At 38.9% G+C, this 11,050-nt stretch overlaps 1 protein-coding gene across 1 annotated transcript; it reads right to left on the minus strand.

The window, feature by feature from the left end:
* Positions 1-464: 464 nt before the first annotated feature.
* On the minus strand, positions 465-10,624 carry alg5 (ALG5 dolichyl-phosphate beta-glucosyltransferase). Its single transcript, XM_088922472.1, has 10 exons — positions 10,398-10,624; positions 8,586-8,757; positions 7,606-7,652; positions 7,100-7,168; positions 6,649-6,741; positions 5,375-5,488; positions 4,315-4,374; positions 3,712-3,863; positions 2,756-2,841; positions 465-1,791 (listed from the first exon to the last, which is right to left on the minus strand). The coding sequence occupies exons 1-10, from the start codon at positions 10,461-10,463 to the stop codon at positions 1,676-1,678; spliced, it is 975 nt and encodes a 324-aa protein (XP_088778598.1). The 5' UTR covers positions 10,464-10,624; the 3' UTR covers positions 465-1,675.
* Positions 10,625-11,050: the final 426 nt, after the last annotated feature.

Here is an 11,050-nt window from a genome sequence, read left to right on the forward strand (position 1 = left end):
AATATTTCTTGATCATCAAGGACTTGCTCCTAAATTTGATTTACTTTCAATCTGACATCAACGTTTACAATTCTTATAAAGTTGATAGTGGACACAAATGCAAAAACAAAGCTAAAAAGTGTATGGAAAATCTGCCTTATTCTCGGTATTCTAAAGATTTTGTTTCAATGTCTTAATTGACTTTTGAGAACTATGAAATGCACAGCTCCATGACTTATATTATGCTGCCAACCACTGATCTACAGAAAGAACAATGCCAAACAAAACTTTTGCTTGCAGGAAACCCACCTGTTTTCTGTTGGGGGAAATGTTGCTCTTTTCTTACAAACCTCCTTAAGGGTTTTTTATCCACGGGTGTTGGTGTGGAGATGACCTCCAAAAATAATAACAGAGACCTCTGAATGCAAAAGTGAAACACAAGATACATTTCATGATATAATCCAAAGTAGTTGTGAAATCCAACAGTAGTTCGGGACACTTTAATGCAAACTACAGACACAAGACATCCTTAACGCATTCCATCCAGATTACCATCTATCAAACACCACCTTTGTGCATCAGTATCTCATCAGGGATCGGTGCTTGATCATAGAAATTGGAAGTTTCATCACTGATAGATAACCTATTGTGTTCAAATACCACCACCTGTACAGAACTATTGGTATTTAATTTCAAAATTATCACTGGAGGCTGAGCATCATCTGTGTTTGCAAAAAAAGTTATTTTCCCTGTACATCTTCTTAATGCACAAGATTAAATAACATGACATTAATAGCAAAGCCTATAGCCTATTAATAGCAAAGGTCTATAGTACGAATTTATTAGGGGAGGTGTATCATTTAAATCATGAACAATCTCCTTATTTGTGGTATTACTGACAAAATGGACGTGTTTACAGAGGTATATGAGCAGAAAAATGAAGTGTTCATACTGATCAAACATCACAATCAACAAAAATGCAAGTTATTTTCAACAGATATTACACAGTAACATAACTGCATTACCCAAGCTCATGCAGTGCTCTGACAAATCGATCAGAAAAAGGACAAATAAGAGAATAAGAAATGGGTTTTTCGCAACACTAATTTAAGTTACATTGATATTTTCAGTCTTTTTTTATATAACAGATTAGCAACTTTTAACAAACTTCAATATTTGTTACTTTGAAAGCACTGGGCATTGACCTTCTCCAAAGTGTCAATAAAGTGAGCCCACTTATCACAACTCCCGAGAGTCTCCCAAGAGAAATTGGTTCTCAAGTTTGTATGCCAGCCAGGATTAACTAAAGCATTCAACTTAGTGAAACATGTGGCAACATTTTAATAATAATCATTTAACAGCTGTCTTAACACATACGCTATTACGAAAAAAGCACGTATTTCATTTTCAGACTTTTTATTTGGTTCAAGTTGTCCAGTGTTTTCAGTCAACAGAAAAAAAGCCATACAACCAAAACCATTCTGAAAATAGCAAGTGGGGTTCACCTGATGCAAATCACTTAAAAAGGACCCCTTAATAATTGTATCCATCCATTTATTTATGAATCTCTTTGACAGTATAAAAAAAGGTAACAGATATTAAAGAATGATTGGATTAAAACTAGTTTTAATGTTTGTATCAGATGCTTGGAAAAACCAAGTTTCTGCATGTGAATCTCATTTGACTAAGAGTAGCGTTAATCCACTTTTCTTGGGGGCTCCAGCTTCCAGGCACCAGTGATGTATCTCAGTCTGATAAAAATCAGGTCCTTTCCCATTTGCAACCAGCTCCAAAAAGGGACCAGTTTAGATCCTGGAACAAAAATGGAAAATAGACGTAAAGTCTTCATAGATTAAACAGCTTCATATGAAGAAATATTAGCTTGGCTATCTACTAAAGGTTATTGAAAGGTGCTACTCTTCCCTAATCAAGGTCCTAAGGTTATAAACCATTGTATTGCAACAACTCTCCTGATTACAAATTGTTTGCCTAAAACCTATAGAACTAAGAATTTTATATTGAACATTTACAGAAGATTTATAGTTATAACAGACTTAAATAATTGCTTTATTTTAGATGATCCAGTGTATTGAATACTTTGTTAAAAAAAAACATTAAAATGCTAAAGTAAAAACATGTGACTTTGAAGACCTCATCAATGAAGGCCTCATTAATGAAAAAATTTCGACCCCATTAACAATCTCTTCAGCTTTTACAACAGAACGGTCATGCCACTTCAGAAACCGAATCCAATCGGTTCTCCTCATATTTACACATGGCAATTAACATTTTAGCATCCTTTTAATTTTTAACACATGCAACAGAGCCTGACGATATACACATATTAATAGATTTCACTAAACATTAGAAAAGTGTGATTTACTTGACTGCGGTTACATAATAGTATCATAACCCCTTTAACCACACCATGATATAACTGCATGCATGATGCTTTGCAACCATTTATGAAAATGATATAAGAGGCATGTGATTATTCCTTAAGGCTCATAACGTAACAGTTTCATGCAAAAACTAAAAGCTGCTGTATACCCCAGGTAGAGATAAGTGAAGTGAAAATAACAGAAGACACCCTGTAGGACCAGAGATTGCTTACTGAAAGTAAGGCATTGCTTACAATCTAAATCTATTATATAGATGCACATAGAAGATGTTTTATTTCAATATGAAGGCTATCTCCACTTATATATCATTCATCATCTTTATGAAGGGTATAACAGACTGTTACGTTCACATTTTCTCTTACGCATGTACCCACCTTCAATTTCTGTCCAATTAACGGCAACTTCTGCTATAGGTATCTTCAAGCACTGGGCTATGTAGAGAAGCTCCACATCAAATGCCCTAGATAAAACATTTATTAAAATGAGTCATTACATTTATGTATTATTTTGGACAATCTATACTGGCAGATACAGGCACCCAGAAATGATTTTTTATATAATAACTGTGGAGTATTTTCACTTGTCTGCAGAAGAGACTTTCAACTACAATATATTTAAACCAGCAGATGAAAACACGACGCAGGACTAATCGAAATCAAATCAACCAATGAACCACACCACTCTTTTGATGTCAGTGCAGCTTGCTAAAGATCTTGGGAGGTCTTTTTTTAGGCTGAGAAGTTAGAGTTAGGTGCTTAAGTTCTTAGCTACTGTATATTCAAACAGAAGTTGAATTATCCTGCTATTGAGATGTTATATTATACTCTAAAACTGGAATGCAAAAGATTGAATTAGCGGGGTCACACCACTGTTGGCATTGCCCCTCACATGCTCATTGTCAGCCTCTACAAAGCATGGTCACTATGCAGAAAATGCTCTTTGGAACATAAGCCCTTACACATCAGGGCATATTTTCGCAAGGCTGATAAATTAAAACCCTGCTAAGGCTTGGTGGTCAGGTTTTTTTTCAATGTTCTGACCTTACGTAATACAAAACTCTTCTTGGGATGCCTCTCCTGCTGAGTCAGTACAGACGATCTCTCTCAATGAAACAGTCACACTGCTTTGAAAGCAGTGAGCCAGTTAACTGCCAATACATAAAATATCACTACAGAACTACATCAGCTGTGTAAGACCTGGTGTTTCACATCCCAGCTAAATAAGAAACTGGCAGTGATATTGGTCTCTGTTTAAAAAAATCATCTGTGCTTTGGAAAATACCTGAACTCTTTTATACTTTCAGTGAATATCTGCACTGTGAAATACCTACCAGCGCTCCACATGGAGGCTAGAAAAGGTCCTTAAGGCAGCCTCTCTTGTGAAAAGCTTGAATCCACACTGTGTGTCCCTGATCCCCTTCACACAGAAGAACCAGACCAAGAAGTGGAAACCGTACATCAGGAATGTGCGGAACACAGAACGCTAGCCAAATAGAAGACAAAGAAATCTTTAGAAATAGCAAGACAAGAAGAACATATTTCTCACAATCAGAAGAATTTCTTTCAAAATGTTTAATAAAAAACACCAATATAAGAGGATACGTAAAAGAAAAAAAAAGGGAGGCGTGGTGGCTCTGTGGCTAAGGATCTGCGCCTGTGGCTGGAAGGTTGCTGGTTCGTATCCCGTGGCCGGCAGACGAATCCTACTCTGTTGGGCCCCTGAGCAAGGCCCTTAACCCCAACTGCTCCAGGGGTGCTGTATAAACGGCTGACCCTGCACTCTGACCCCAAGCTTCTCTCCCTGTCTCTGAGTCTCATGGAGAGCAAGTTGGGGTATGCGAAAAGACAAATTCCTAATGCAAGAAATTGTATATGGCCGATAAAGTGCTTATCTTACATCACAGATTAAACACTGACAGCATTATACCACATACCTGTGCAACAGACTCCTTCTCTAAATGAGCTCTAGACCCACAGCAAATTGCCATGTTCTCCTGCAAAACAAAAGCTGAAGGTGAGCTACTTAGGGCTTCCTTTGCCGAGGTCCTATATCGTTGTTTTTAAGCAATAAAGCCTTTCGTGCTAACCTAGCATCTCCAAAAAAACAATTTGTTTTACACAATACACAGGCAACATGCTACATAAACCTAAAAAAAATCAGCACTGTAAAGCTTAAAACACAAAATGCAACAGTTCCTTGCAGTTCCTTTTGCTCGCCTTATAGACATTTAACATATGAGGCACAGATGGAATCAATCTATCATTTCAGAAATGTCCTTCGAACCCCAGCGCAAACTCTGGAACACCCATCTACATCACAATTTAGAAATACTCACCAACACCAGGAATTAATATTATCATCACTACTACTACTAATAATGACTTATTTAGCACTTTTCTGGACACTCCAATCAAAGCGCTCTACAGGTGATGAGGACTCCCCTCCACCACCACTGATGTGTAGCACTCACCTGGATGACGCGATCCCAGCCAGAGTGCGACACCACACATCAGCCATCAGCAAATCATAGATGGGGATTATTGGGATGCTCCGATTGGTAAAGGACAGGGGGAAATTTGGCCATTTAACATCCCTTCTCTTTTTGAGAGATGCCCTGGGATTTTTAATGACCAGAGACAGTCAAGACCTAGATTTGATGTCTCATCCAAAAGACTGCACCTTTTCTTTTACAGTATAGTGTCCGTATCACTATATTGGGGGGTAAGGACCCACACAGATCGCAGGGTGTGTGCTCCTTACTGGCCCAACTAACACCTCTTCCAGCAGCAACCTTAGCTTTCCCAGGAGGTCTCCCGTCCAGGTACTGGCCAGGCTCATACCTGCTGAGCTTCAGTGGGTTGTCAGTTGTGAGCTGCAGGCTGATATAGCTGCTGGCAATGGAGGCAAAAGAATATTAATGAATTCTGTAAGAGTTATTGTAAGCTGTTCTGAACGTTAATATATTGCACAGCTGTTATCCGACTGAAACTCACCGGCTTTGGACTGAGGTCTTTAAGGCTGGCCTCCACTTTCTCAATATCAGCAAACTTCGTGGCCCCATCAGCATCTGCCATCAGGATGAGCTCTCCTCTACAGCTCAGGACGCCCTGCCAAACAACACCATTACCGTAACAGCAGCTGAATCAAAGAGTGTTTTACTCCAGTCTGCTGTTCTATCACAAAACACAACAGATCAATGTACGCTTCTCACTATCAATTTATATTCTTCTTACTAAAGCCACGACACATTAACCTGAAAACACAGGAGTGGGAAATCATTCCACAATCCAAGTTTTTAGCTCAAAAATAAAAAAAAAACAGCGATTACTATTACACTTGGGGACAAACAGAAGAAACACAATTGCGATGTTGTTGGTGTTGATTCAAACACAACTTCGGTTGGAAGTCGAAATTCTCATCTCGCACTTTGCTGCCCTGAACGTGAACGCTTCCCCGGCTGCATATGGCACTGAGCATTATCTAGCGAGCCCTGTCATCTCCCCAGCTTCACCCTGGCTCGTACCTCGTAAGTGAGGGGGGATGTAACAGTGCTAATCTCCGACCGAACACTGTCATTTCCTCACCCAGGTGAGTTAAAGCCCAAGCATAAAGGACACTATCCCCTCATTGTCTCCGAGCCTTGACAATGACTCTTTTTGTCATTACAATCTGATTAAACTAACAAATATGTAGTTAGCAAAGGAACAAGTAATAGGTTTATTCCATGCTGAAAAAGAGAAGAAAGAGAACACAACGTTTCGGCCGTGGAGCCTTCTTCAGGTGTCAAATATGTAGTTAGGAAAGTCTCCTCAATTTGGTTCAGAACCCTTTTAAAATAAGTGTTGTTACACCCCGACGAGCTCCAGCACCACCACATTAGCTCCACCAATTACCAAGGTGCATTCCACACATGCTGGAGACTCATTGGGGCCATCCTCAACGAGATCAGGCCGGGCCTATCAGGCCAATTAGGAAACCTCGCACAGTATTTAAGCCCAGAGGAACCATTTCCAGTTCCTCAGTCATCATTGCCACTAATCATCTCTTCGTCACCTCAGACCTTGGCCTCTGCTCTGCCTGCTTCAGCTGTGCAGCTACTGCCTCACCTGTTTCCTCCGTCTCAGCTCTGTTTGTCCTCTTCAGTGCTGTCATCGAATAAATTCTTGATTGCCGCATATCTTGGCTCATTGACTCTAATTTTCGCCGAGCCCGTTTCAACACCTTGTCGGGCCCGGCGTAACAAGTGTGAAATTAGACATGGACTCACCATCCGGACTGCTCCACCCTTCCCACGGTTCTTCGTCAGCGTCAGCACTCTCACTTTATCAGCGCCGCATTTCCTCATGTAATTTAAAGCCACCTCAAAGAGAAAGAAAACCGACTGTGAAATAAGGGTCTACCGTTAAAGCACACACTGACCCATCAAATGGCATCCAATACATGTTTCCTAATTTATTCTAGCTCTATTTGTACAGAGAAGAATACTGAAAGGGGGGAAAATATGTTTATCTACATTAAAAAAAAATGTGTTTATATATTTTTACAGCTATTGTATAGCAAATTTATAGCTATTTAAGTTTAATTTAAAAATAAATTTGAAGTGGCAGATTAAAACTGAATGCATTACATTTTACAGCATCAGGGACTTGATGTGTACGCAATCCATGCATACAAAAGTATCGGCAGCAAGTCACACACACACAAAACGATGTTCCTACCTCGGTGGTTTTATCTTTACTGCCATCATCGACAATTATCACTTCATAAGTAAAGGAACGCTGCCGCTTCTGCAAAAGAAACGTTTGCAGTTGAATTGACAAAGGATGGAGAAGACAGAAACTGGAATATCAGCGCCACCTAGTGGTTATTTATGTCTAGTGCGCATTCTGTGCTATTGATCTATTTTTCTATAACCTGAAGCAACTGAACCCTCAAGAAGAATCTGTAACTCTAAAAAACTGGGTTATGCCTCCCTGTAGTAGTGAATCAGATTTCAGAGAATATGCTCTCAGGCCAGCTTTACAGCCCGTTTTCCTTTATTTATATGTTCAGCACAAATGTGTTCAAATATGTAATATAAATGTACATGACACAAAACTTTTTTAAACAAAAATAAATCATATTTCACTTTCAACCATTGTTACACAGTATAAGAACATTTGGTGAGTTATAGTCAGAAATTGTCTCAATGATTGAAAATGCATATATACAGTAGACAAGATACCTGTCTGTTTTCCAAATACTCCAAAGCCTCATTCATCATCAAAGGCACTGAAAGGAGAGTGTGACAACACAGTCACTTGGTTTTCAACAGTACGATTCTGTATAACCAAGAATGTGATAGCTGTGCATCTGACAAACTTTGTAAAAAAAAAACACATTTAAAAATTATTTTTTTTGTAACAGGTAAGGCAGGTAAAATGCACTGTCAAACTCCAGTTTCTAGGTGTTTCTTCTAATTCGGGCTGCTGGGGAGCCAGAGCCTATCCCGGCAAGCAACAGGCACAAGGCAGGGCACATCCTGGAATGGATGCCAGTCCCTTGGAAGGCAGACATATACAAACACCGACACTACCAAATTACACCAGAGCCACATTTCCCAGAATTTAATGAACATACGAGTATGTTTTTGGACTGTGGGAGGAAACTGGAGGACCTGGCTGAAACCCAAGTGAACACAAAACCCCACACAAATAGCACCCCTGGTCTGGAACTGGATCCAGGGCCCAGTGCGGTGAGGCAGCAAGGTTAACCACTGTGCCAGCGTGCCACCTGCACTGGCAAAATTTATAATGCAATGCTGTCAAGCTTCTAAATAAATTACATCAAAATAGTATTTTTGGCATTGGTTTAAAACAAAGCAAAGTTACTTTATTTCTTCTATTAATCTCGGACTTATTCTGCTATAAGGAATGTGGAGGGTGAAAATGAAGTTATTTTATATCTCAAACTACAGTGGCTGAGATACAATATATGAAATTAAACAGTGTAAGATGGTTACAGCTCTTTTAAATCTGGCAGACTTAATACTAAATTCTAAATTAAAATAGCTCAGTATCACTTTATTGACTACAACTGCACCTTTTTCCAATCCATAGATTCAACATGTTTGTATCATTACAAAGCGGCGATTAATCTTTAAAACCTGGAAAAACTACAGACACTGAAGTCTGTGCCAAAGCGTTCTTGAGGAAGAAAACTCACATCTCTGCTCTTCATTGTATGAGGGCACTATCACTGAGAGGTCTTTGGAATGGGGGTCGTGGAGACTTGGAAAGGCTTCTTTTTTCCCCTCATTAGTCAGGAAAGTTTTTTCCTTCTCGTGACGTTTCAGGTCAACCATTTTAGACGCACTAAAATGTGCTACTAATAACACCTGCAGAGGAGGAAGGAACAGTCATTCACCCACTCGTCAACCTTCTCAGTAATGTACAGTAAGAGTTACAAGGGTCATCCCTTGACCGTGAAATGCACACAAATGAATACTAACAACACAGGAGAATCCTGTACGTGAAGGGTCAGTTGTGGGTGGAAACTAGTTGCTCAAATTTTCACTTTATTAATTATCTCAAACAACAACTTAAATCAAACACTAGAGAGACTCCAGCGTGGGAAAAGCTAGCAATATTGTCACCAGCTTGGTATGCAGTGGAATCAAAGAAAAATCGCTTCCCACTTGCTGTGCGATGTCAATTAAAATAAGTAAATTACAGTTGTAACCTTGGTTTTCCCAAGTAAAGCAAAGCAAAAGTAAAGCAAGATCTCAGTTTGCAATTTGCAACTACTTTGAGGGGGACAAGTTGTTCTTATACTGGCATTATTGAAAATTTACAACAGCGCTGTTTTGCCTCTAAAAGGCCTTGATCAAGTGCCTGGGATGACATCAGAAAACAAAACAAAGACCATGTTTGTTTCGATATTCAAAAAAGTGCAACTCATGAAAGTGCACATACCAGTATAATCTGATTGTACTTAAAGGGAGGGTGCCCAACTGAAATGTGGGTTTTGTTACAGCAAGCCCCAAGTAAAAATATTCCATGGCACTTCAAATTAACAACCATTTTACAAAGCAGACTGGAAAGTTTTTGTGTTTCCCAGCATGTAGCAGAGAGGTGGGCAGTCCTAGTCCCATTGGCTTGTTGTGTCTGCAGGTTCTCTTTCTGATTTCAGCCTAAATCAGCTGAATTTAACATCTCCTCCCAGATTTTCTGACGTTGGTCCTTCATTGAGATCTAGAAAACGTGCAATTACACAGGTACCCCAGAAATTCCCAACTTAGGGTACAACAATGCCCTGGTACTTGGGATCCCTGAAGAAAATCCTGGTGATTATGAGATTATGAAAAACGTACTGTGCAATTACATTAGAGCATCTATTTTCACATTGAGCCTGTAAAGAACACGTTAATCTCACTGCTTTGCATCCAGAGTTACATGAAGTTAAAAAATAACATTAACATTAGCGCTAAAACCATGTTAAGTTTAAAGCTGCTTGCTTATAGTTTGCAATTGTCCCTGGCACCTCTGTGAGACCAGGAACTGTTGAATGAATGAATCACAAGCAGGTAACTGTGTCACGGAAGATGGCGTTTTATTTTCACATCCAGCAGTAACACAAATAAATCCAAATATTCCAAATACGTTAAGGGGAAAGAATACAGAATTAGCCTAAATGTTTTAACAGTTTTAATATTATTCCTTGGAGAAAGATGTGGACAACAATACTTAGAAACAACAATTTTAAAACCAATAAAATTTAGTTACTGCTACTGTATAGTTATTGTAAGTTAAATGCCACTAATGTACAAGGAGATCAGAAACAGTGGACTGGTTTCAAATTTACTCAAGAATAGTGTGTCTTCGAGTTAACACATCAATAATCAAGTGCTGTAAATAAAAATATAATTTACTGTAAACGTAAATCGCGATAATTCATACGCATTTGTACTGCCCATGATAACATCGACTAAGATTCAAAATCATATACATGTACATATCAATATCCATGCATACTTACCAAAAATAAACAAATCAGGGCTACAGCAGCAAAAGCTAGAATGATTTCACATAAACAGCAATCCATTTTCCATTCCAGGACCTAGAGAAAGACATGAACCGTATTCCCCACAAAACTAAAAATGCTACTACATCGAACCAATCAACTATTTTTTTTCCGCAATACCATTTTTTACACGTAGCTACAATTGCCCTCACTGACATACACTGACGCGGAAGTGTTTCCCACTTCCCAAGTGTTAAGCACACATCATCATAATACAAGAGGGCATCCAAGACACATGGGTAAGGTAAATACGACTGCGGCCTCTACCGGATTGGAGCTGGCTCTTACGCTAATACATTTTAAAATTCAAAACATAAAAATCGATCTGTCTTGAATATACTAACATTATACAATTATGAGTACTATGAATTGGAAAACATCAAGATGCAAGTTTTTCCCCCCATAATATCACATTTACCTCATTCATCACGCAAATTATATTTTCCTCTTTTCACGTTACGTGCAGCTAATAAAAAAAACGCTTCGTTTTTTTTACCTGTAAAAAGTAAAATAAAGCAAAAATAAAGAAATTCAAAGCACATAAAACGCGAATCTGTTGCGAGCTACTCTTTGCTATATACACCTAGCCCACCCGTTTCACGTGGTGC

Source organism: Atractosteus spatula, chromosome 7, assembly GCF_055471065.1.
Source record: "Atractosteus spatula isolate fAtrSpa1 chromosome 7, fAtrSpa1.hap1, whole genome shotgun sequence".
Taxonomy (NCBI): Eukaryota; Metazoa; Chordata; class Actinopteri; order Semionotiformes; family Lepisosteidae; genus Atractosteus; species Atractosteus spatula.

Bases quoted from the DNA above. Each gene is read 5' to 3' on its own strand.
- alg5 (XM_088922472.1), bottom strand. From the start codon at position 10,463: ATGGATTGCTGTTTATGTGAAATCATTCTAGCTTTTGCTGCTGTAGCC. The intron at 4,375-5,374 runs GTGAGTTTCAGT...TTTGTTTTGCAG, and splicing joins AAGACCTCAGTCCAAAGCCG to GAGAACATGGCAATTTGCTG. The intron at 3,864-4,314 runs GTATGTGGTATA...CTATTTGGCTAG, and splicing joins AGAAGGAGTCTGTTGCACAG to CGTTCTGTGTTCCGCACATT.